The sequence below is a fragment of the Lichenostomus cassidix genome, chromosome Z (assembly GCF_008360975.1).
Source record: "Lichenostomus cassidix isolate B80296 chromosome Z, HeHo_3.0, whole genome shotgun sequence".
Taxonomy (NCBI): domain Eukaryota; kingdom Metazoa; phylum Chordata; class Aves; order Passeriformes; family Meliphagidae; genus Lichenostomus; species Lichenostomus cassidix.
In genome coordinates this window covers 60,954,495-60,977,280 of record NC_139511.1, presented here as the reverse complement: position 1 = coordinate 60,977,280, position 22,786 = coordinate 60,954,495, and the positions used below count along the sequence as shown (strand labels likewise).

The 22,786-nt window shown below is 43.4% G+C and overlaps 2 protein-coding genes across 9 annotated transcripts in view; one reads left to right on the top strand and one right to left on the bottom strand.

Moving 5' to 3' along the window:
- Positions 1 to 9,808, top strand: part of NIM1K (NIM1 serine/threonine protein kinase) — a 16,400-nt gene extending 6,592 nt beyond the window's left edge. For 2 of the 4 annotated variants that reach the window (XM_085043078.1, XM_085043077.1), the window contains exons 2-4: positions 402 to 790; positions 6,604 to 6,872; positions 8,804 to 9,808. In XM_085043078.1, coding sequence (XP_084899204.1) covers positions 499 to 790; positions 6,604 to 6,872; positions 8,804 to 9,553 — 1,311 coding nt within the window. In that variant the 5' untranslated portion in view covers positions 402 to 498 and the 3' untranslated portion in view covers positions 9,554 to 9,808. Of the gene's footprint in view, positions 1 to 9; positions 791 to 6,603; positions 6,873 to 8,803 lie in introns of those variants that run through there. The other 2 variants (XM_085043079.1, XM_085043076.1) reach the window with 2 other exon arrangements.
- On the bottom strand, positions 1,252 to 22,786 carry HMGCS1 (3-hydroxy-3-methylglutaryl-CoA synthase 1). Of its 5 annotated transcripts, none has more exons than XM_085043072.1 (10): positions 22,630 to 22,786; positions 17,997 to 18,454; positions 17,485 to 17,610; positions 16,803 to 16,967; positions 15,907 to 16,075; positions 15,608 to 15,778; positions 14,697 to 14,803; positions 14,239 to 14,364; positions 13,800 to 13,963; positions 1,252 to 2,760 (listed from the first exon to the last, which is right to left on the bottom strand). In XM_085043072.1, exons 2-10 carry the CDS (start codon positions 18,442 to 18,444, stop codon positions 2,617 to 2,619), a joined length of 1,620 nt encoding a protein of 539 aa, XP_084899198.1. In that variant the 5' UTR covers positions 18,445 to 18,454; positions 22,630 to 22,786; the 3' UTR covers positions 1,252 to 2,616. The 5 variants fall into 5 exon arrangements, with proteins under 5 accessions (XP_084899198.1, XP_084899197.1, XP_084899199.1 ...); XM_085043071.1 differs by lacking the exon at positions 22,630 to 22,786 and adding an exon at positions 19,708 to 19,739; XM_085043073.1 differs by lacking the exon at positions 22,630 to 22,786 and adding an exon at positions 19,673 to 19,691.

Here is a 22,786-nt window from a genome sequence, read left to right as displayed (position 1 = left end):
AAAATTAACTAGAAGTATCTGGATTTATTCAGAGCAGTTAATCAGCTTTCTGTTTGACCTTTTTCTGTCAAGTTAGTTCTCAAAACATCAAGCTAAAGTCTAAACATTTGTGTCAAATATTTTGCATGTGTCAAGTGTGCTGCATAGACAGTGAGCACCCCGCTGTTTTCTTGCACAAAGTTTGCAGTTTTAGTTGCAAAGCCTCTTCTACCTTGCAGCTGAAGATCCTGACACACTAAATCTGTTTGTGAGAAATGAATGTATACAACTTCAATTTTATGTCTGATTTTGAACAGGACATGCAGTATGTAGATGTACCAGATTTGTTTTTGAACAAATTTCCAGACTAGTCCTTGAACTTTCTGTGAGCTGCTATTTATTTTTTCCTGCATTTGTTACAGTGTCTATAATGTGCAGGATTGCATATTCATACAGAATTACTTCATTTAAACTTACCAGGACATCTTGTTAAATGGGGAAGTGATTACCCTATAGACTATGACAACAGGATATGTGAATGAAGGAATTCTTGGAAAATACCGCTCCTCCAGGTGGCATCATGAGGACAGCAGAGATGATGATGGGCATGCGGAGTGCTATGGAGAAGATGAAGAGGGCAGACAGCACAGACTGACTCCATTTGAGAAACTAATGCAGGATATGTCTCATAATGAAAAAGTGGTGAAAGAATTAACCCTAGGAAAGAGAATTGCCTTCTATCGAGTCAGAGGAGAAATAGGAAGTGGGAATTTCTCACAAGTGAAGCTTGGAATTCATTCCCTAACCAAAGGTAGGCACTACTGCATGTTGAGTGCCCTATATAAATGGCCTCTTCTGGGAAGAAAGGTGTTGTATCAACCTTAAATATACATATTTTGTGTGTGTGTCTGTGTCTGTGTGTGTATTTTTAATGTTGTTGAGTTAATCTATAGGGAGGGGCACACATAAATGCTCAGGGTTGGATTAGGCTTTAAAGAAACCAGAAACATTTTCTCTAGATGGCAGCTATTATAGGAGGAGTTCATTGCTGCACTCTGTGGAGTTTACACATCTCATCCCATTTGTGTGGCTCAAACGCTCCACATTTTGAAGTGAGGTGTTGTACCTCCCCTCCTACAACCTTCCCTGTTCCATCTGTCCATGTGCCCTCTTCCCCACCCCAGCTCATGGCCTGCAGTGATGCAGGTGATGAATGTCCAGGGTGGCAGGCTAGACATGCTCCTGCCTGCGGCAAGAGGTAGCAAGGCTTCCTTTGTTTCATCACAAATTTTACAAAATTTGTATTTGGTCGTAGTAATTTTGGTGAGAAATGTTATGCCCACTTTACTGACTCATTTGCTGATGATCCTGTACTGGGATGGGGCTATAGGTGTGAGCTGAACAGGTGCTGGGAAGCAAGCTCTGGTATTGCCAAACTGGTGTTTGTGTTAAATTGTCAGTTATTTTTCTTGTTTTAATTATAAAAAGCACCCTGTCTGCTGCTTCTAGGATGAACTAGAAGAGCTAGGTAACTGCAGTGGACACTTCAGTGATAGGTAAAACTAAGAGCTTGTGAACTTGTCATCAACTGTCCTGTTTCTTTTTCTGCCTTTTCCTGACAATAATAGTAATTGTTCTTGTTTTCCGTCAGGGTGACTAGTTTTCTCTGTATCTTTGCACACTTTTATCTTGGCTTTCTTCTCATAGTCTTTACTTTTCAGCTTGGTTGATTTCTCTTCCCTTCATCATTTTACAGGTGAGAGAAGGAGATATGCCCCCAAATCATATCACCTGTTATTTTTTCTAATCACCTCTTTCAGCCCAGATTTAAGAGGGGTGAAAGCTCACAATTATCCCTCAGGTGCAGCAGTCGTTGCACTGGGAATCTAAGTGGGGAACTGATGGTACTTAATTTTTCACATTTAAGCATGCCTACACCCAAGGGTTGTTTTAACTGGGTGTTGAATTTTTGGTTGTGCTTCTTTCAGAAAAGCATCTGTGTTCTCCTTGGCCCACAACAAGTTGTTTCCTCTTCTGTGATACTTTTTCTTTCTTCCAGAGGTAATAGTTTTGTACTTACTGTTGGAGGAAATGCTGCTCCTGTACTGGCAACAAGAGGAATGCTAATGAAAGGGAGTTAGAGATTTCATCTCAGTAAACCCTTTACTTGCTGAACGTACCTAGGAAACAGGTTGCTTTAGTATCTGAATAGAGCTGATTGAAAAATTCTGAACTTTGGTGAATACCATTTGGACAAACTAAATACCAAAATGAAAACTTTACTTTTTCTGGGAAAGGTTTTTTTTCAACAGAAATCTCTCAAATTATTTTTCTTTTGTTTGTTTGTAACATTTTTGGTTTAAAAGTTCACTGGAAAGGCGGTTGATTTATTGGTGCTAAGTTTGTAGCTGTCATGAGAAAAGAAGAACGAAAGATAAGCATTTTCTGACTTGTCTCTGCCTGTGAGCTGATCTGTGCCCATAAAATATAGTACATTGACAGAACAATAGGAATATGCACACAGACATTAATGTATACACACAACCATCACCACCCACAAAGAGGATTCTGGTTTTTGCAGTTGTATTGGTAATGCAGTTTTGTTCCTGCACAGTGTTAATGAGTGCAAATCTTTTTTTAAAATCTGATTATATAAATAGAAGACTTCATCATTAATGCTGTTTGGGTATCTGTGGTAGAGGGTGGTGTTTGTGTCAGAGTGCTGTTTGGCTCTTCAGTTACTGCCAATTCTAAGTGTGGTCTCTCTCCTTGCATGTCAACCTGTATCAAAAAGGAGAAACAAATTTGTTTTTACTAAGGTGAGCCTTTGTAACAATTACATATGTGTGCTTTTCTGTTGCCCTTGTGATCTGTTGCAGCAAGACACGTAATTTCTAGAGAGAGAGAGATACAAAAAAATATCGGGATCGTACTGGATGATGAACCCTGTTTCCCTCACAAGGGCTGTCTTGGTTGTTTAGAAAACACAGAAGAATCTTTGGTGCTGTGATGTGGATGCCATGTCCCATGGCTTGGACAGGTGCACTGTTCATTGGATAAAAAGCTGGCTGGCAGGCTGGACCCAGGGAGTGGTGGTGAATGGAGTAACATCCATGTGGGGCCAGTCACTAGTGGTGTTCCACAGGGCTCAGTACTGGGGTCAGCCCTGATTAATATCTTTGTCAATGATCTGGAGGAGGGGATGGAGTACACCCTCAGTCAGTTTGTAGATGACACCATGCTGGGTGGGAGTGTTGATCTGCTGGAGGGCAGGAAGGCTCTGCAGAGGCATTGGGACAGGCTGGATTGATAGTCTGAGGCCAGTGCTGTGAGGTGCAACCAGGCCACGTGCCAGGTCCTGCTCTTGGGTCACCACAACCCCAGGCAGTGCCACAGGCTGAGGCAGAGTGGCTAGAAACTGCACTGTGGACTAGAGGTGCTGGTGACAGCAGCTGAACATGAGCCAGGGTATGCCCAGGTGGCCAAGAAGGCCAATGGCATCCTGGCCTGGATCAGCAATGGTGTGGCCAGCAGGAGCAGGGCAGGGATTGTTCCCCTGTACTGGGCACTGGTGAGGCCACACCTCGAGTGCTGTTTCATTGATTTTGGACACCTCACTACAAGAGAGAGGTACATTGAGGTGCTGGAGTGACTCCAGTGAAACTCAACAAAACTGGGGAAGGGTCTGGAGCACAAGTGCTGTGAGATGCAGCTGAGGGAGCTGGGGGTTTAGCCTGGAGAAAAGGAGGCTCAGGGGTTACCTGATCTCTCTCTAAAACTGCCTGACAGGAGGTTATAGCCAGGTGGTGGTTGGCCTCTTCTCCCAGGTAGCAAGGGACAGGACAAGAGGAAATAGTCTCAAATTGTGCTGGGAAAGGTTGAGGTTTAGGCTGGACATTAGGAAAAATTTCTACACTAAAGGTGTGGTCAGGCCTTGGAATGAGCTCCACAGTGAACTGGTGGAGCCACCATCCCTGGAGGTATTTAAAACACATGTGGATGTGCCATTTAGGGACAAGGTTTAGTGGTGGGCTTGACATGTTGATCATGATCATAGAGGTCTTTTCTGATTTATTTTTCTATGTGCATTGTGTTATTCAGGGGCATTGCCTGCTGTATTAACCTGAATTTTGGCAGAGACTTTCTCCAGAAATCCATGGAGTTTCTTGCTAAGCACTGTCTTGTTCCTAAGCCCTGTATAACATTTATTTTACACTCCTTCCAGAAGACAAAGGAAGTGTGAGAGCACAGCTGAATAGAAACAATGAAGAGCATCCAGAATTTAAAGCTAGTAAGAAGTTGGTCTAATGTGACACAAATTGCAAAAGCAGGAATGTCCAGGCACCTAGTTTGCTTTTTTTCCCCAAGCAGTTTGAACTTGGTTTTGTTTGTATTTTTTTCCTTCTGCTATCACAGCATACACCATTTCTCCCTGAAATTATTTTCCAACCTTCTCCTAGTTTCTCTTACTAAGATTTCACCTAGCACTTTTTGAGCCACAGCATATACTGCATATAGTCAAAATCTCTTTCAGCTCTTTTGGTGATTATTTTGGTAAATAAGCTGCCTGCTAAAAATGCCTTTCTGTTCAGCACAGCTGCTATGCAAGAGTAATAGAGGATTTGTAAACCAGGCATTGTTTGGAAGGAGAAAGGAAGAGTTTAGAAAATAAAAGAAAGGTGTCATTTTTTGCAGTCTAGGTGGGCTGGGTTTCTTTGCATGTCATGCATTTGCAACTGCAATGATGTTGATTTAAAAGAGCTTGGTCCTGATTTATGGTGGTGTTTGAATATGATCAGGCTCTTCAGTTCTACACCTTTTTTTTCCTTCCTCATTGCTTTTAAAACTTTGCAGGAAAAAAGAGAAAAAGTAGACTCCAGGAAAATAAAAGAGAAAAAATTTAACTTAGAAGATTTTTTCTTTAAGCCCAAATGTCCTGAACTTTTATAGATCAAGACATAATGATGAAATTACATGATTAAGATGATAAGTGTTGTGAGCATTTAGCTGTGTAAATATAACCTACTGCAAACTTCTGCTCTTTCCTCTCATTTTAGGGGATCAATATGCTATGAAATGACAAGGGTCTTTCACTAGGTCAGCAGTCAGAGTGCTGCCAGCATTACTGTTACTAGCTGCATTTCCTCCTGGTTCACCTACCTCCACACCACGCAGGAGGTACCTGCTGCCCTGAAGGGCTCCCTAGAAAGCATGGAACAGGTCAGAGAGAAGCAGTGTGACCAGGAAAACTGCCCTGTACTCTGCACAGGCTCCTGAAAACCGGCACATCAAGGGATAATTCAGCACCTTCCACAAAAATTATATGTGGGGTTGCTCCAAGCACCTACTGCACTTCAGTATGGAGATCAAGTGATGCATGTATCATATGAAAAAATGTAAATATACCAAACATGGAGTTTTCTTGATCTGTTCAGATACAGGCATAAGTATCCTTAACCTTTCCTTTATGTATGTTGAAATACTAGATTTGAATTAAAAACTATAACGTTCAGTAAAAATGTTTTGAATGCTTTTATGCCAGAACACGTGTACAAATGTAATAGCCTTCTCACTCTTCTCTTACAGCAACAAGTGAACAAATCCATTTTTTCTAATTTATTCTTGTGTACTAGAAACCAAGGTGAAGTTTTTGTCTGAAAGATTTATTAAAAGTGATTAATTATTAAGAAATTTGTGATTGTTTTGAGGGGAAGAAACAGTTTTGAGGGGGAAAAAATCACCAAACAACCAAAAATCCCTTATTCCCATGAATAAAAATAGTTGTTTTTATTGCTGTGCTCCATTTTTATTTTGCTGTCCTGACAAGTTATACAAAGCCACTGTAAACCTGTTTTAACCAGATTAATCCTTCAAATACCAGCTGTATTCAGAAGAGTGAAGACAAAAGCTGTAACTTACAGACTATTACAGAAACATAAGGGTAATTGACTGACCTATTCATACTGCTCTGAGCTACTCTGATGAAGTGGTGCAGCTGCAGATATGTGTATGTGTTTTGTGGCCCTTGGCTTCATGGCAGATATGCTCCAGAAACATGTAGGACTTAAAAGCAGCTTTGCATTACCAGGACAGCATCTGCTGGCTAGATTTGCTGCCTTACAGGATCCCTGCGACTTACTCCACTGCTCAGAATAAAACACCCAAAGCCTCTAAATTCCCTGCAAGTTTGTCTGTTTTGTCTGAAATAAAGCACCCAAATTTAGCACCTCCATTAGTCTCCAAGTACCTCATCTCAGGAGCTGTGACTAAGAAAACACAGACTTCTTTTACCAGCACTGGACACCAAAAGCAGATGCTGTACCTTCAGACATTCATTAGCTTGTCACAGCAAAGCACACCAAGGCAGCAGATGATTTGATCAGCTCTTGCAATACTCTACTAGCCTTCAGCTATCTCAGCACTGAGTAGGATGTCATAGACAGAAGGGGGCAGGAGTTGTGTGAAAGATTGCGGGTTGTGTGAAAGATTGCAGGGCTGCAGCTTAATTTATTGTGATGAGGTGAAATTTTATTGCTTTTCTACAACAAGCATTGTTGTAAATAAATAGTATTACCATTTGTACCTATTGCATTAACAACATAGAAAATATCCTTTTCTTCTCAGAGAAAGTTGCAATTAAGATTTTGGACAAGACAAAGCTAGACAGGAAGACTCAACGTTTGCTGTCTCGTGAGATATCCAGCATGGAAAAGCTGCACCACCCAAATATCATCAGGCTGTATGAAGTGGTGGAGACACTCTCAAAACTGCACCTGGTGATGGAGTATGCAGGAGGTGGGGAGCTCTTCACTAAAATCAGTACAGAAGGAAAGCTGCTAGAAACAGAGTGTAAAATAATATTCTCCCAGATTGTGTCTGCTGTGAAGCACATGGTAAGTTGCTCTTATACAGGCATGTTGGCCCTTCACTATTACTAGCACAGTTTGTGGATGTGTCTTTTGACTTTCAACAGTAGGTATACTGTTGCCCAAAATTTCAGGCCCACATTTCTGAAAAGCAAAACAGCCAGAGAAGGGCTGGGTTATAGGTATCTGAGAGCTTGCACATCCACCTTGGCTTGCCGCCTCTCTGTTGACAGTTTTTGAGAAGAGACTGAACTGGGAACACCTGGTGGGTGTAATCATCCCTTTAGCAAATGTTCTGTCTGCTTTAAGGTGCTGTGGGCAAAGTGAACAAAACTTCATTTCTTCCCTCACCTTATTTAAAAACGTAGGATCAGTCACTCTCCTACTTCCAGAAAGGCTGGTTAGGTACTGCAAAGATCATGCTTTTTCTTCTTAATGGGATGCATGGGAATCTGTCACTTAAAGACAGTCAATTCCTGGTCCTTGCTTCAATGAAAATCTGTGAAGTTAACACCCAGCAAGTCACTTCTTGCCTTGTCTTCAGTATCTTCACTTAGGATGATGCTAGTTGTGTAGACCCCAAAGCATCTTGTCCAGGCAGAAAAGGAGCAACTAAACTACTTCGGTAAATCTCATCTAAACCTTGCAGGGTAATTACAGCTCCTTCAATCAAATAAAAACACGGAGAACGGTTGCACAAATTTGAGAAGCAGCATTGGTTAAAGTTGGCTCAGGGTGCCCTCCCGTGGCTCGTGTTATCCTGCCATGCAGTAGCTTCCGGCGAAGTTAGAAACAATGATATTCTCAGGTCTGACATCTAGAAACTGCATTACACACTGTTCATGGCTTATATAAACAGCATGAATTTTTTATGTATTTTGACGAAATGATCATATTTGTTTTAAGTGGTGGATTAGCTTAAACACTTGATCCACAGGACAGGTACCCTGCAGCTACAGGAACTGAATTTACATTTCAAAATTACACCACATCTATTTCTTAGAATTAATTATAGACTACTGAGCTAGCCAGCCTTTTCAGTTGTACAGAAAGACTTCTGCACATTTCACTTTCATTAAGCCATCACATCCGGGTTACATAAAAAAATCCCATCTCACTGCTGCCAGTCTACAAGGACACAGGATCCCTGGCTGTTAATAATGACAGTTGAAATAGGATTCCAAAGGGTTTCCTTATTGCCTCCAGGTACTGCCACCATGTTACTCCAAAGGATAAGGCAGAGAGTGCTCATTCTAGTTATTTCAAAGCTAAACTCTTACCTAATCAAGATGGGTGTGTCATAACGAAGCAGAGCAAATTCAGTTTGAGTCCTTAGTTACTACTGACATTTCCAAGGGAAAAAACTAGAAGTTATGATGTATGTATTTTAGATTTCTAAAACTAGAAGACAGTAAAGTTAGGTGTCCTCCAACATGAAAAACCACAAGGCACAAGTCTGTGGTCCTCTGTGGCCCTTCTGTCCTGCCACCACCAGTTCCTCATAGGACATTAGATCACAGAATGGAATTGTAGCAACTTTCTTACTTTTTCTGTGATCATGTTAAATTGGTGAACTAAATGCTTAAATCCATAAGTTACATGTAGTAACTGCAAAAACAACTGTTGTGAACCCTAAAAAAGCACAGATTTTGCACATGAAGGTGTCTAGTCTTGTAGGATTAGTCACACTGCCCTCACGCATTTGCTTCATGAAAATTAAAAGTCGAGACTGCAGTGCTTAAAAAAATCCCAGCACCCTTCTTCTCCCCCTACTCAATTGTTTTTGTATCATTAGAGAATTAAGTTAAATTTAATACTTTTCCCAATTTCATTGCAAAACTGGTTTCTCACTTTGCCTAAGATAACTCCCCTTGTCCCAAAGGATAGTTAATCCATTAGGGATAGCCATTGAGAACTTTCATGGGAACAAATCAATACCAACTTCTCTTCTTCCGCAGCATGACAATAATATCATTCACCGGGACCTGAAAGCAGAAAATGTCTTCTACGCCAGTAACACCTGTGTTAAGGTGGGAGACTTTGGATTCAGCACAATGAGTAAAAGAGATGAAACTTTAAAAACTTTCTGTGGCTCCCCTCCTTACGCCGCTCCTGAACTCTTCCGAGATGAAAACTATATTGGCATCTATGTAGACATCTGGGCACTGGGAATCCTCTTATACTTCATGACGACAGGTAGCATGCCATTTCGGGCAGATACAGTAGGCAAGCTGAAAAAGTGCATTCTTGAAGGGACATACACTTTGCCTCCCTGCCTCTCAGAAAATTGCCAGAAACTAATAAAAGGAGTCCTTCAGCCAGTACCAACCAAGCGATACTCTGTCAAACTGATTATGAACAGTGAATGGATGCAAGGAATACCATTCCCCAAACCTTTACAGACATTTCAACTGGATCCGAAGTATTTATCAGACATCAGTACACTCAAAGAAGAAGAAATTGAGGTGAAAAATATTCTGGAAGATCTAGGAATCACAGAACAGCACATTCAAAACAACCGGGGAAGAGATGCACGCAGCTCAATAACAGGGGTCTACAGAATTGTGTTGCACAGAGTACAGAAGAAAAGAGCACTAGAATCTGTTCCTATCATGTCCCACCCAGATCCCAAAGAAGATGACTCGAGGAACGGAATAAATTCTTACAGTGGGATTAAGCACACATCCAAGCTGTGCTCTATTTTATAAAATTGCACTGCAAGCTTTATGCTCAGCACATTTGACAAAGGGGATTATTCACTTTCCTTAAATTCTAGTGTTAACATTTTTTGTAATTTTTGAATAAGCCAAAAATGCCTCATTTTCTTCGCATTTCTCAAGTGACAGTGAAGCACTCAAATACAGAGCTCTTGTGCATTTTTTTGACCCTTTCTCCAGACACCTGGAGAAGTACAAGAACTCAGTAACTGAAAGGATCATGAGTGGAGGGGATCTTTTAATAAACATCACACTACTGCACTTAACCCACTTGGGAGATTCTCTATACAGGCATATTGTGGTAATAGCTGCAAGTTCCCCACTCCCTGCCCTTCTCTGTTGCCCTATAAAACCCCTTACCCTCCACCATCTTGCTGTCTATGCTCCATGTGTGTTTATGCTCCACATGTAGCTGTGCATGTGAGGCCTTCGCCCTCGAGGCATCTCTGCCTCGGGGAGGTCGTTGGCCTCTGCTGCACCATGCGAATAAACATCTTCCATGGACACAACGCATAGACCCTCCTCGCCTCCTTTATCACCGCCGGTTGTGGAAGCAGACAAACCAGAGCTAGCCTTATGGCTCCCTGGCCGGTGAGAATGCAGTGTCCAGCCCTGGGACAGAGGGTTTGGAGCACTGAGGCGCTGAACCGGGCTGGGTAGAGAGGCTCTAGGGTAAAGTCTGCTGTAACATCCTCAAAACCGCAACACAGGCATATAACAGCTAACTTCTGAAAAGCTGTACCTCAGCTTAACACACCTTTACCACAGCAAACCGAGATAGTTTTTGCAGAGAACTAAATTTAAGCAGAGACCAGATCATAATCTAAACTTCAAATTCTTCTTTGGAACTTCCTCATCCAATTAGACAAACTAATTTTAAAAAAGCATTTTATTTTCTTTCAAGAAACAGCAAAACTGTTGTTGGCTGCAGTTCCCAACTTGTCATGATTCCAAAAGACAAATTAGGATTCAGTACTTTAACCCTGCACGTGTGGGTTCTTGACTGGTTGGCCCACCATCAATTACCCTTCTGACGCCTTCCATTACTTGCACGATTCTGCCAGTCTGGAACTGCTTGGACTCCAGCTGCACAATAAAGAAAGATTTAAAGATACTCCAAAACTTGTGTAGTTTTATGTTCTTGCTTTAGCCTGTGTTACCAGTAGCTGAATGCAAGCAGCTGCAAAATCTGCTTATATCCACTGAGCATTACAGGCTTCTCCTCACTCCTGCCATCCTGCTTTGGCAACCAAAGCTGGCACAAAGCTGATTTTGACACTTGACCACTGCAAGTTAAAAACTGGAGAATCTGACAACTCCAGTTGTTCTGAGCTTCACCAAAATGCTCAGATGCTCCAATTTTCAGCTTTAATGGCTTATTCTATACTTACATCTTCAACAGCATCAACTCCAGTGCAAAGCACAAGTGTGGTAGCTGTTCTCTCAACAGGGACAGCTCAGATGATAACCTAAGAGGTAGAACCTATGAGTTTAGTTGAGATGCCCCATACAGAGTGTCCAAAGGCACAGCTCGTGCTTTCCCACTTACGGGCAGGATGCCTTATCTGTTGTAACATCAGTGAGACAATCAGCTCACTTTAGAAGGAGTAAATAATATAAACGAGCAACAGAATGACTCTGAAAAGCCACCCATGGGAAGCTGGACTGTGAGGCTCAGGTATGTACAAAGCAAGAACCAAGCCTCCTTCTCCGATTTTCTGAGGGGAATAAAACAATACCACTTTTTATAAGACAGTAATTAATTCCATTTAATAAAGTGAGTATTAATTCCTCCACTATAAAGGAAAAGCATTTCATATAAAAGCATTTAAAGTTATCTTGAAACATGGCCTTGATAAAATTGTTTCATACAGCCTAAGAAACTCTTTCCACTTTTGTAACAGAATGACACTAAGAAGAAAGATGCAGAATGTCCACACAGCTTGTGAATTCAGAACTTTGGGTTTAACAGAGCCAGTTTCCTTTTTCTTTCCTGTTAAAGAAAACAAAGTCCACCCTAAAAACCCAACCCAACCAACAAGTCAGCACTACTCCAACAGGTTTCAAATATCTCAAACTTTATTTTAATAAAGGATCAGCCTCACAGACATGTGAGGTCTGTGCCAGTAGCTCGTTTCTTGGCTTGTCCACTGCCAGCAATGGACTTTGTTCCATGACAGTTTGTTTTACAGGTGCCAAGGTTAAGTTTCATGAGAGCAACCTAAACCAAAATACTTGCAAACACTACCATCATGCATTGCTCCATCATTTTCAGCAGAACAAACAGATTAGTATTCATCAGTTTATAATAAACAACTATTTTACCAAGGCTTGACTTGGTACAAATACAGCAAGTTATCAAATCCTAGTGAGTGACAGGTAATACAAACACTTCATTACACGCACAAAAAATTGTAATTAACAGAGAAATCAATTTCTGCTACTTTATATTAGATAATGTAGCTACGTAGAATTAGCAAAGAAATAAATTCAATGAAACTTCAATCTGTACATTAGCTCAACTTAAATATATATATATATGTATGTGTGTATATATATATATATATTACAAGCTTAAAAGGCTCATATCATAGTTCATTTCCAATCTGGCCTTTAAAAATCTACCAGAATGGACTCCCCATAACCACTGTATATCTATCTACTACTTGCAAAATGGATAGCTTTAGCTTGCACATTGCGGGAGGGGGGAAAGAAATAAAAGACTTCACTCCTACAGTATTACTGTAGTCAGAAGGACTTCAAAGCCAGATTCAAAGCTTGAAAGAGTCTTTTGGAAATGTGTTATATAAAGGCGAATAGGCCACAATTCTGGACAAAGTGATAAAGATCACTTGCTTCCTTCGTTTGCCAATTAAAACAGCTCCACAATAACTCTTAAGTTTTATTTGAAAATTCTGCTGTCTTGGATACTTCTACAAATCAATCCATCATGGTGCCAAATCAATGATCTCATTTTTTAAGAAGAAAAAATTTACTACCTCCCTTCTTCTTTCCTCCCAGGCTGCTGGGACTTACAATGCAGGTATAAAACAAGTTAAGATGTTAGGAGGAATTACATAGTAACTAACATAGTGGGTCACGGAGTTTCTTCTAAGAGAACCACTTGTCAGCCTAGTCGTTCTTGATCCAATCACTTTGACAGGGAAGAGAGACTCTATTCCAACAATGGATGTTCTTGGTTCTATGCCTGTCCCAAAGCAATGGGGTGATGGGAGGAAGACTGGGAGATGAAAGGGAAGGTGATAAAGTGAAAGAGAATTGCAGTATTCAGAAGGTAGACTACTTACTGTCAAGGCACTGAGAACCCTAACATTAAAAGCTTGGACTATTTTTGCACACACTTGAATACTAGTAGAAGTTAACAGTGCAAGTTTCAAGTCATTTTACATGGAAGAGCAGGCAGAAGATTCCTTTTATTTTCTGTGTATGAAGACTTAGTAATGTACTACAGCTACTTTTCAGCAATTATGGAAGTTCAGACATGTTAAGGAATCCCCACAGCACCTGGCAAGTCCCTCTATCTCCAATATACTCCTGATTTTAGTGTTCTGAAAATACTATAAAATCAGCACACCATATTATGATGATTTTTTTCAAGGAGCTTAAACAGTTTTTTCATGCTCCAGTTAAGTACTACGGTACACTGAAACTTCAGTGCTACTGCAATCCTTTTTTTCTCTCTCTCACCCTGCCCTCACACCTCGTTTCTTTCCCCACCTCACAGAGGTATCTTAATGCTCCCCATTGGAAATGGCGACAGTAACGCCTTCAGATTCTGTTGTTGCAGGGATTCTTGGCACTTTCTTAGCAGGGCTTGGGATGTGCTAAGAAGAAGGGAAAAAAACCATTAAACACAGTTTTCTAGTTCACAGACATTCATACTTCATGGCTAGTTCAACTCTCAAACAACATTCATGCTACACTGGACGGCTTGGCCTTAAGTCAGTCAAATTGGTCATGCTTCATGCAAACAGATTGTGTGAGAAAAGCCAGTTTGTTCTTCTTTCATTCTTGTGCAGTTTCGTTCTTTTTTATGATGAAATGTAGTTTTTAAAATTACATGTTCAACTTTCTACTTCTGGCTTGTTATGTGTTAACAAAGTATTGAATTTTAGTCATAAAACCACTTCCTCTTAACATACATGCACATGCTAAGACAAACATGTAAATGGTTCCACCATTTACATCAAACTTTAAAAGAGTGCCGAGTGTTCACCTCATGAACAATGCCCGGGTGGACAACTCCAACTCTTGCTTCCAGAGGTCCATCACTCATGAGTGGGCGCCGGGCATAAGTTCTCCTGTGTTTTTCATCCACACGCACAAGGTACCATGTTCCTTCAAAGAGATCCTCGACTGAACATTGTGGAATATAATTGGCTGTAAAAAAAGGGAGTAACACACTGTTAGTTGTTTCCTGCTAAGAGTTTTACCCAACATAGGCCTTTGCAGATTGGATGCACTAAGGCAGAAAAAAATAAACCAGCATTTCTACTTCAGAAATGTTGGGCCAAATGAACACAAGCTACTCAGAAGCAGAAAGGGTTGGACATTTCCTTCATTCCATACCATAATGATTTAAAGTCATGTGGATTAGAGAGGAGCATTTTGCTCTACAACTAGAAAAGATTGACATTTATTTATTAAGTTCTTACCCAAATGATGTGTTTCCTGTCTGATCTTCATGTTTTCAGCAAAGACATCAGGTGCAATACATTTTCTTGAGTCAAGTCTTGTTTTGAGATCAGAAAGGCTGGCAGTTATTTTGTCCAGTGCAGAGCCTGCAATATAGAGCCATCATGTAAGGTAGAGCCAGTACTGAGAACTGCACACTAGCATGTGAACATTTCAAACCCAAAGTACTTTGCCTTACAGAATCTCGAGTATTAGTAATTTAAAAATATTCCCAATAACCAACTCAGAACATTTAAGGACAGTTTGAAGAATATTATTTATTTGCTCAAGGAGACATGTAAATACTTCCTGAAGCTGGACATTCTCAGTGTGGCACTGCTGTCATTAGGCAGGTTTACTTATGCTGGTGGGTTGTGTAAAAAGGCATAGAGAGTGATCTGTGCAAGGGAGGTAGCTGACATCACCTCCTGTCACTCACCAGGGGTGGCATCCTGTGTGACCCTGATGGAATACAGGGTAGCAGCAAAACCAGAGCCATATGAGAACACGCTGATTCTCTGTCCCGCAAGCTGCTCTGGGGAGTACCTGCAAATCATACAACAGCTTTTTAAATCCAGAATTAAGCCAAAGTGCCAGTTTTAAATAACTAGAAACTGCAGCTATCTTAGGAAGAGCAGCCAGCAAATTATATTGTCTATAATACACATTTAGTATGCTATGTGCATAAATGCTGATTTTTAAAAACACAAATTCAAATACTGCTGTTACGAGTTCCGAAGCTGCAAAACATGCCTGAGAAATACCCAGAATATGATAAAGGCAGCTAAATTTCATTCTTAAGCAATCTCAAGCCTAAAATGAATACATACATCCTGGAAGGCAGTGTCAGAATAAAGAAAAATGGAGAAAAAAAGAAAAAAGAAAAAAGAAAAAAAAGGAAAAAAACAGGAAGAGGCTTAATTTAAACTTAACAGGATTTTGCAAAAGTCTGTAATTAAAAAACATTAATTAAATGGTAATTTAATTTGGCTGTGTTTATTATAGTAAGACAGAGAAGACATCCTGACTTTCTTTTCCACTTCAGGAGTGTTTCTAGGGGAAGGGAGAGGAGAAAGGTTGAGGCTCAGGGGAGATACCACCTCACAAACAAGATCCTACTTTGGAAGGCCGTAAGCAAGTGTTTTGGGTCAGCTTCTGACACAGAAATTTTCAATCTGCTTGTCACTTGAACTGAATGTGTGTGCAGAATAGTCATTTAACTTAAGTTTTTCTCCGTAAGACATTCTCATAGGAAAAGGTTTGCTAGACAATGCTTTTACAAAAGGCTTTCTGAAACCAAAACCTTTCATGACCTTATTCATAAACAGCTTTTCCCAATTTTACGCTTACTGGGCTAGAAGAGAAGCAAGGCAACCGTAGACTGAAGGGGTATACATATTTCCATTCTGATTGGATACAAGTAATGAAGCTTTGGTTTTCTGATTGAAGAGCTCTGCACTGGCTTTCATAAAAGCTTTTTCCACATCTCTGTCAAAGTATGTATCTTCAAGTTTTATATCCCTATTCAAAAGAGAAGAAAAAAAGAAGAATTTCAGAAGCAGTCGCTAAAATAGCAGAAAGTGAAAACACACCTTGGATGTGTAACAGATTAGGATTATGTGAATTAGGAAGACAGCAGCCATTCTCACCTGAAAGCTTCCAGACCACTGAAAATACCATTTGCTGTTTCTGGGTTCTGGTCACTGAGAAAGTCATTCAGCAAGAGTCTAGCCACAGATTTCTGTACCAGTTTACAGTAAGGAGAATGGAAGATCATGAATCCAAAGTCATTCAAGGTGAAACGTCTGTCTGTCCCCTCTGGAAGTGGCAGAAGTGTTGTGTTACAATCTATGTTTAGTACTCACTTCAATTATAGAAATAAAGCAGGGAGCTGGCAGGACACCAGTTATGGTACCATGTTGGCATAGAAGAGACACAAACATACAAGTTACACTAACTGCTGCTGTCAAGTGCACTTAAAACACTGCATTGCTTCCATCTAAAAATTCTTTCTCTACTACCTTTTGCACCAGCTAACAATGTTTGCTCTTATTCTAGAATAAAGAGCTATGTTTAACAGGATCTCTGTATTCCCACCCAGCATTTTGACATAATAATCTATTTAATTTGCCTCTCTTCACACCTATGCCTCTTAATATAATTGAAGCAATTACTAAATGTATTGGGTAAAAAAAAAAAAAATCAGTGTCATTATATAACATTTAAATATTAATCTAAATTTCTTACTAGCCTGGAAGGAGGTGGGTAATAGCATGCTTTTAACCAAGGTGTTATATGTTACACCAACAAATGCCTGTAGACGCTGCTGCTTACAGACTGTCAGGAACTTAGGTATGCCAGAACAGAAATAAATAATTTCTTACAGGAGAGAGCAAATATTTCAATAGCTTTAGAACGTACAAACATGAAGAGACCCATAGACTAGTCTTCAGACCAGATACTAGAACTTGAAAATGCATTGTCTATGTAGTTACACATTCCAGTGTTTGACAATTTTGTAGTATCATCAGGGGAGGCTACGCACCTTTCTGCCACTGGGCGTGGATTTTGTTGCGATAGACGGTGTAGCAGCGGTCTAATGCACTGAGGTAGCACTGTATGGAGAGCTTGCCATCCACCACAGGGTATTCAGAAACCATGTCTGGTTTATAGAAATCATACGCATGCTGCATGTGGGTTCCACGCAACCCTGGTGGACAGAAATCAACAGAAAAGTTGAAAATTATTTTATTCAGCTGCTTCGAGTCAATTGGCATGCATCAGTTGGTACACATGGGAAAACAAGTGGTTTTGGCCCCAGTCAAGCACTTCACAGCACTTCAGGCCTTTTAAGGTAAGGTTTCACACAGTTCCCAATTGCCTGTAACCAACAGTAGGAGTGAGCATGACAAACACAAGAAATAAAGGATTGTCATCATATTGTCCTGGAAGTAGAATGTTGTGTTATTCACCCCTAGTACACTCTATCAATTTTACTGGAGAATCCTCAAGGAAATTAACAGATAGGAGCATCTCTAGTTGCTCCCTGCTGTGTCCTGTAACAGAATTTGGCTGAATTAGCCCAGAGCAAGAGGAGACAAAGCACAATTTCTGACATTAGTGGGAATTAATCCACTGCTCCAGCAAGGTACAAAAACCAGGAAAGAGGCTTCAGGACAAATGCACTTATCTGACTTGAACAGTGTATGTTCTCCCACAGGACTAACCTCTCTCAAAAATCAGTGGTGCATTTGGGCCAACCAGCATTGCAACAGCACCAGCTCCCCCAGTGGGCCTGGCATTTCCAGAGGCATACACAGCGATGTCTCCAGCCACCACGAGGGCATAGCGTCCTAGGAGAAACACAGAAAAAATGGTGAGAAGGAGCCACGAGTCTGGCATATCTTAACATCCATCTGCAATGTTTAGACTTGGGTTATTGAGATGACACCGAGATTAAAGGGCTCATCAATCCTGACTTTCCCCCTACATTTCAACTGGCAAACAACAAAATTTACAGAAGACTTTTACATTAACAGCTATGTCATTATTCTTCACACTGTAACTGAACTAGTGGCAAATGCCCAGGGCATTTAAGAAAAAGACTTCTTTTTCTTAAGAGAAAGAGAAAAAAGCAGTTTAGGCTCTGGGCTTTATAAGGTTAAACATGAACACTGTCATTGCAGGGCAGACTGATGTAAGAATGATGTAACTTTTCAAGAAAATACACTTGACTTACCATCCCAGGAACTGGACTCAATCCAGTTAATAGCATTAAAAAGAGCAGCAGTGCCTCCATAGCATGCATTGGTGGTGTCGATTCCTTCTACATCTGTATTACCAGACTCTTCAAAAAGCTGCATCAGGACAGTCTTCACAGATTTTGATTTATCAATTATGGTCTCCGTTCCAACTTCTAACCTCCCAATGCAATCATAGGAAAGGTTGTTCCTCTCCATGAGCTTCTGAACCACAGTCAAGCAGAGGGAATTGATATCCTCCCGGTCAGAGCAGAATCCCATCCTTGCCTGGCCTAGCCCAATGGTGTACTTCCCAGCATCCACACCATCATACTTCTCCAGCTCTGTCTGGTCAACATATTGAGCGGGAAAATATATTTCCAGTGCCACAATTCCCACATCTTTGGGCCAACAGGATTCAGCATTCACTGGAAGAGACCCAGGCATCGTGGCAGATCTTTAAGAAAAAAAAAAGAAAACCACAAAACCTTGTGATTTATTCACATCCATTTAGAGGGACCTACTTTCAGTTTCTGTAATTTTATTGGAAAAACTGTATTGTATGTACTCTGTAAGGTCATTTGCAGAATGCATGCCTTTGCCTCGGGTGAAGCTTTAGACCAAGTATACTGTAAACATCATTAGAGTTTTGTAAAATTTTTTTCAATTAAGTGAAAATACTAATTTCAGCCCTGCAGATGGACAGATGTAGGTTAAGCCCAAGCTATCTTACTGAAGCAAAACACAAACTTACTGAGTGTTAAGTGTTTGAGAAATTAATGTTCATTTTCTTACTTCTGCTTAAATGCACAGTCTCAGTTTTGCATATAACCAAGCTAGAAAAAATGGGTATTTTTATTAGTGTTGCTAGTTGAAAACACTTACTAGGAAATCACCATCTTAAAACAGACCAGGACTCTTCAAAACCATTTTTATTTTTAAACAAAGTGACATAGGTCACTTTGTTTTGTTTATACTTGCAACAGGGCAGAATTATTTCTGTGTGGGGTTTGCTTTTTAGTTTCTGTTTTGGTTTTAGGGGTTTTTTTGAGAGGGGTGTTGGTGTCCGTTTTTGGGGTGGGGTTTTTTTTTGGGTTTGGGTTTTATTTTTTTTTGCTTTAGACATACTTTATTTTGGCATTCCAAAATTAGAACTCCAAACACCAAGCCTGGAGGAATATTTCACGGGCTGAGATGAACAGTGTTCTCCCTGAAAGGCCGAGTTTCCTTACTCTAACCCCACAACCTTCCTGTCACCACACTTGAGGATTTACTACGCCCAAGGACATACTACACCCTGTTACTTCAACCCTACCTCAATTACACTGCCCTGCATCATCCTCCTTGGCTTACATCCTAACAGGGCACTCGTCCCTTCCGCGCCCAGCTCCGAGCACCGCCGCACTGACCTCGCCCGGCCTCTCCCAGCGGCACCAACTGTGCAAACGGACCAACAACGGCCCACAGCGCGCTGCGCCGCTTTAACCAAAACAACCAATTCCGCCGTGTTTGCGTCCCCTGCCGCCGTCCCCACCACACTCAAGGTTACCCATACCCCGCCCGGGAGCCGGAGAGGAGCCGCGGGAACGGCGCAGAGGGCTCCCAGCGCGTTCCCCACCCAGGCTGTGCCCAGCACAGCGCAGCGCGCAGCCCCGCCGCCCTCCCGCCGTCCCACCTCTGCCCTCACGCAGCCGCGGCTCGCACTCTTACACGCCGCGGAATCCCATGGCCGCCTCCCGCCGGAGTGCGCATGCGCAGGGCGGGCAGCGCGCATGCTCGGGGGCAGCCCCGCCCGGCCGGCACGGGAAGCGGCGGGACAGAGCGGCGGGACGGAACGCCGGGCTGCGGCTCCGTGCGAGCCAGAAACGCCCGGCGGGAAACAAACTGAGCTCTCCAGCACCCAAACCCCAGCTCTGCGAGGCTTCCTGTGTGGCTTTGGGTTTGTTTGTTTGCTATCTCGGACAATCCCCTGGCACCTCCCTTCTGTTTGCACTGTGGAGCAACACCGTATCTCCGTATCTTGCTTTAAACTATACTGATTTAAAAAAACCAAAAACCACCAACCCACAAACGGAGCAAACCCATCATTATTCCTGCCTTTGGAAGCTGCCGGGCAGGGTTTGTTATGGCACAGCAACAGGCTGGTGCTGTCAGTGCAGTGGCCATCAGCGATTTGCTGAAGCCACAGCGAGGGGAGGGAGGGAGTGTGCTGGTCCGGAGAGTGGCCAGGAGCTGCGGACAGCAGGGACACGTCCCTCTCGGCAGCACCGTGACCGAGTCACACACACCTCTGTGGCCTGGGCACACACAGCAGCGCTGCGCTCCGAAACTTGGTTCCAAAAGCTGTGTTTTATTCCACACCTGCAAAGGCACTGCAGGGGAGGAGGGTGCTTTTTGGCTCCCATATGAATGCGGACACATGCCCACAGAGAGATCCCAAGGGACCAGCTGGGAAAAGGGCTTTGGGGTCCATCTCTCTGGCACAAAACACCTCATTTTTTTCAAAAAGAAAATACCAGCTCATGAGTGTCTGGCAGCCATGCTGAGGGCAAGCTGTGTACCCAGAGCAGAGCTCACTCATACCTCATCTAAACCTACTCTCAGTTTGAAACCATTCCCCCTTGTCCTCTCACTATGCACTCTTGCAAGAAGTCCCTCTCCCTCTATTTTTTAACAAGCTCTTTCTAAGTACTGAAAGGATGCAGCGACTTTTCCGTGAAACCTGCATGCCACGTGTAATGGATTTGATATGTACTGGCCATGGAACAACGGGGGCTTTTAACCAGGCAGTGAATCGCTGGGAAAATCCAAATGCCAAAAGGAATTGCTCTGTTGTTGAGTGCTGAGGAAAACCAGTGTGTCCTTTGCTTGCTACTTAGAGAACTTTGAGATGCCAAAACTGGCATTCAAGTGGTATTATGCACTGCAGTCCTCTCATCGGAAAACTTTATGTAGGACACAACTAAAGGGAGGGTGTTTTTATCGTGTTCCCAGGCTCACAAAATACCAAGCTCACTAGTCACACCAAACAGGGCAGCAGTCTGGGCTACCGGGCTGTACTGCCATGAGAAGCACTGCTTTGTAAGCATGCTCTGACTGCTGAAGGAAATGGGCTGTATGACATCTTGAGTCAGTCAGTCATTATAGAAAAAAAAAACTTGTTTACTCAGTGTAAAACAGACAGTCCTTTGTCCTCCTGGTCAAACGGCAAACAACATCCTATCATTGAGTTTTTACTGAAAATGAAAACTTTCTCAGAAGTATGATTTCTTTGAAAAAAACCAAGAACCTCAAACGCTTTAATTTACAGAAATTAGAAACCTGCTTTATTTTGTGTCTCCTTATGATTCCGGTGGGAATGAACAAGCAGTGTAAGACAAGCCGCTTCTTTCTGCTGGTGTTACCAGAAACACATTCTCTCATAACAGCTGGTGGCGTTCATTGTCTTTCTTAGGAATTTGAGCATATAATGTCAATAATTTGACGCTGTTATTTCCTGCCTAAGTTTTTAATTCTAACGGAACACTTTACTCAAAGGTAGAAAATACGTCCCGGCCTCGTTGGCTACAAGCGATGCCTTTGGCTCCAGAGGAGCAGCGGGACGGGCTGTGGCAGCCCCGGTGTGACATCACCCACTTGTCCCCGCACGGGCCCGCAGGTGACACTCGCGCGCACGACAGCCTTGCCGCCAGCAGAGGTCGCCGCGCCCGCCGCGAGCGCGGCACAGCCCCGCGGGACGCGCAGCCCCGCAGCCGGGACGGGCCGCGCCGGGCATCCCGCGGGACACGGAACACCGCCGGAGCCCCACACCGCGGGCACGGAGCCTGGGACGGAGCCGTGCGGCCCCACCCGCGGGGGTGGCGGCAGGTCGGAGCACGGGGCTCCGTCAGCAGCACGGGTGGGCGCCGGGATGCCCACAGCCCTGCGGCTAACGCCATCAACAACCAAGGCGGCGGCATGCCTCGGGACAGCACCCGGCTGCCTTTGCCTGCGCGACGGGAGGTGGCGTGGGCAGGGGGACACGCTCGCTCCGCCTTTCCCGGCTTGGGAGGGCGACGCTGTCGCGACACTGGGAGGCAATTAAGGGACACACCGAAGGCTTCTCGGTGGCCTCTGAGGCGGGGCAGAGCCCGGCGGAGCCCCGCAGCAGCCTGAGCTCAGCGCAGCTCACACAGCCCGGGGGCCTCCCCTGGGGCAGGGCGGGAGGCAGCGCCCGGGACCCCCGTCCCGGGATGCGGCTCTTTCGGGAGGCACTTGTCTGCCTCCCGGGCAGTGAGCATCGCCCGCTGCGTCGCCCCACGGGCCGTGATGCTCCGGACAGCGGCCGGTGCGGGTGACACCTAATTTGGGACACCCTGACGCGCCTCTTTGGGGTGGCTTTTTATCCTTTTTCTCTCCTCGTTTTTCCCCCATTATTAATTTTATTATTATTATTATTATTCTTTCCTCCCTGCCGCGTTACGGGCGTTCCTCCGAACGCGCTCGCATCCCTGGAAACACCTCTCCCATCCACGCCGACCCTGCGTGCGGCTCGCCCCTCGCAGCCCCACCGCCCCCCGCATGCTCTCCCCGCGCGGCTCCGCAGCCCTTCGCTCCCGGCCCGAGGGCCTCCGCGGCCCGAGCCGCGCTCACCCGTCGGAGGTGATGGTTCCCGGTGTGGTTCCCGATGTCGCTGCCGATGTCGCTGCCGGTGTGGCTCCGCACGCACTCAGAACAGCACCGGTCCCCGGCGGGCGTGCGGCCCCTTTAAGGAGCTGCACCGCCCGCCGCCCGGCGCGCGCCCTGAGCG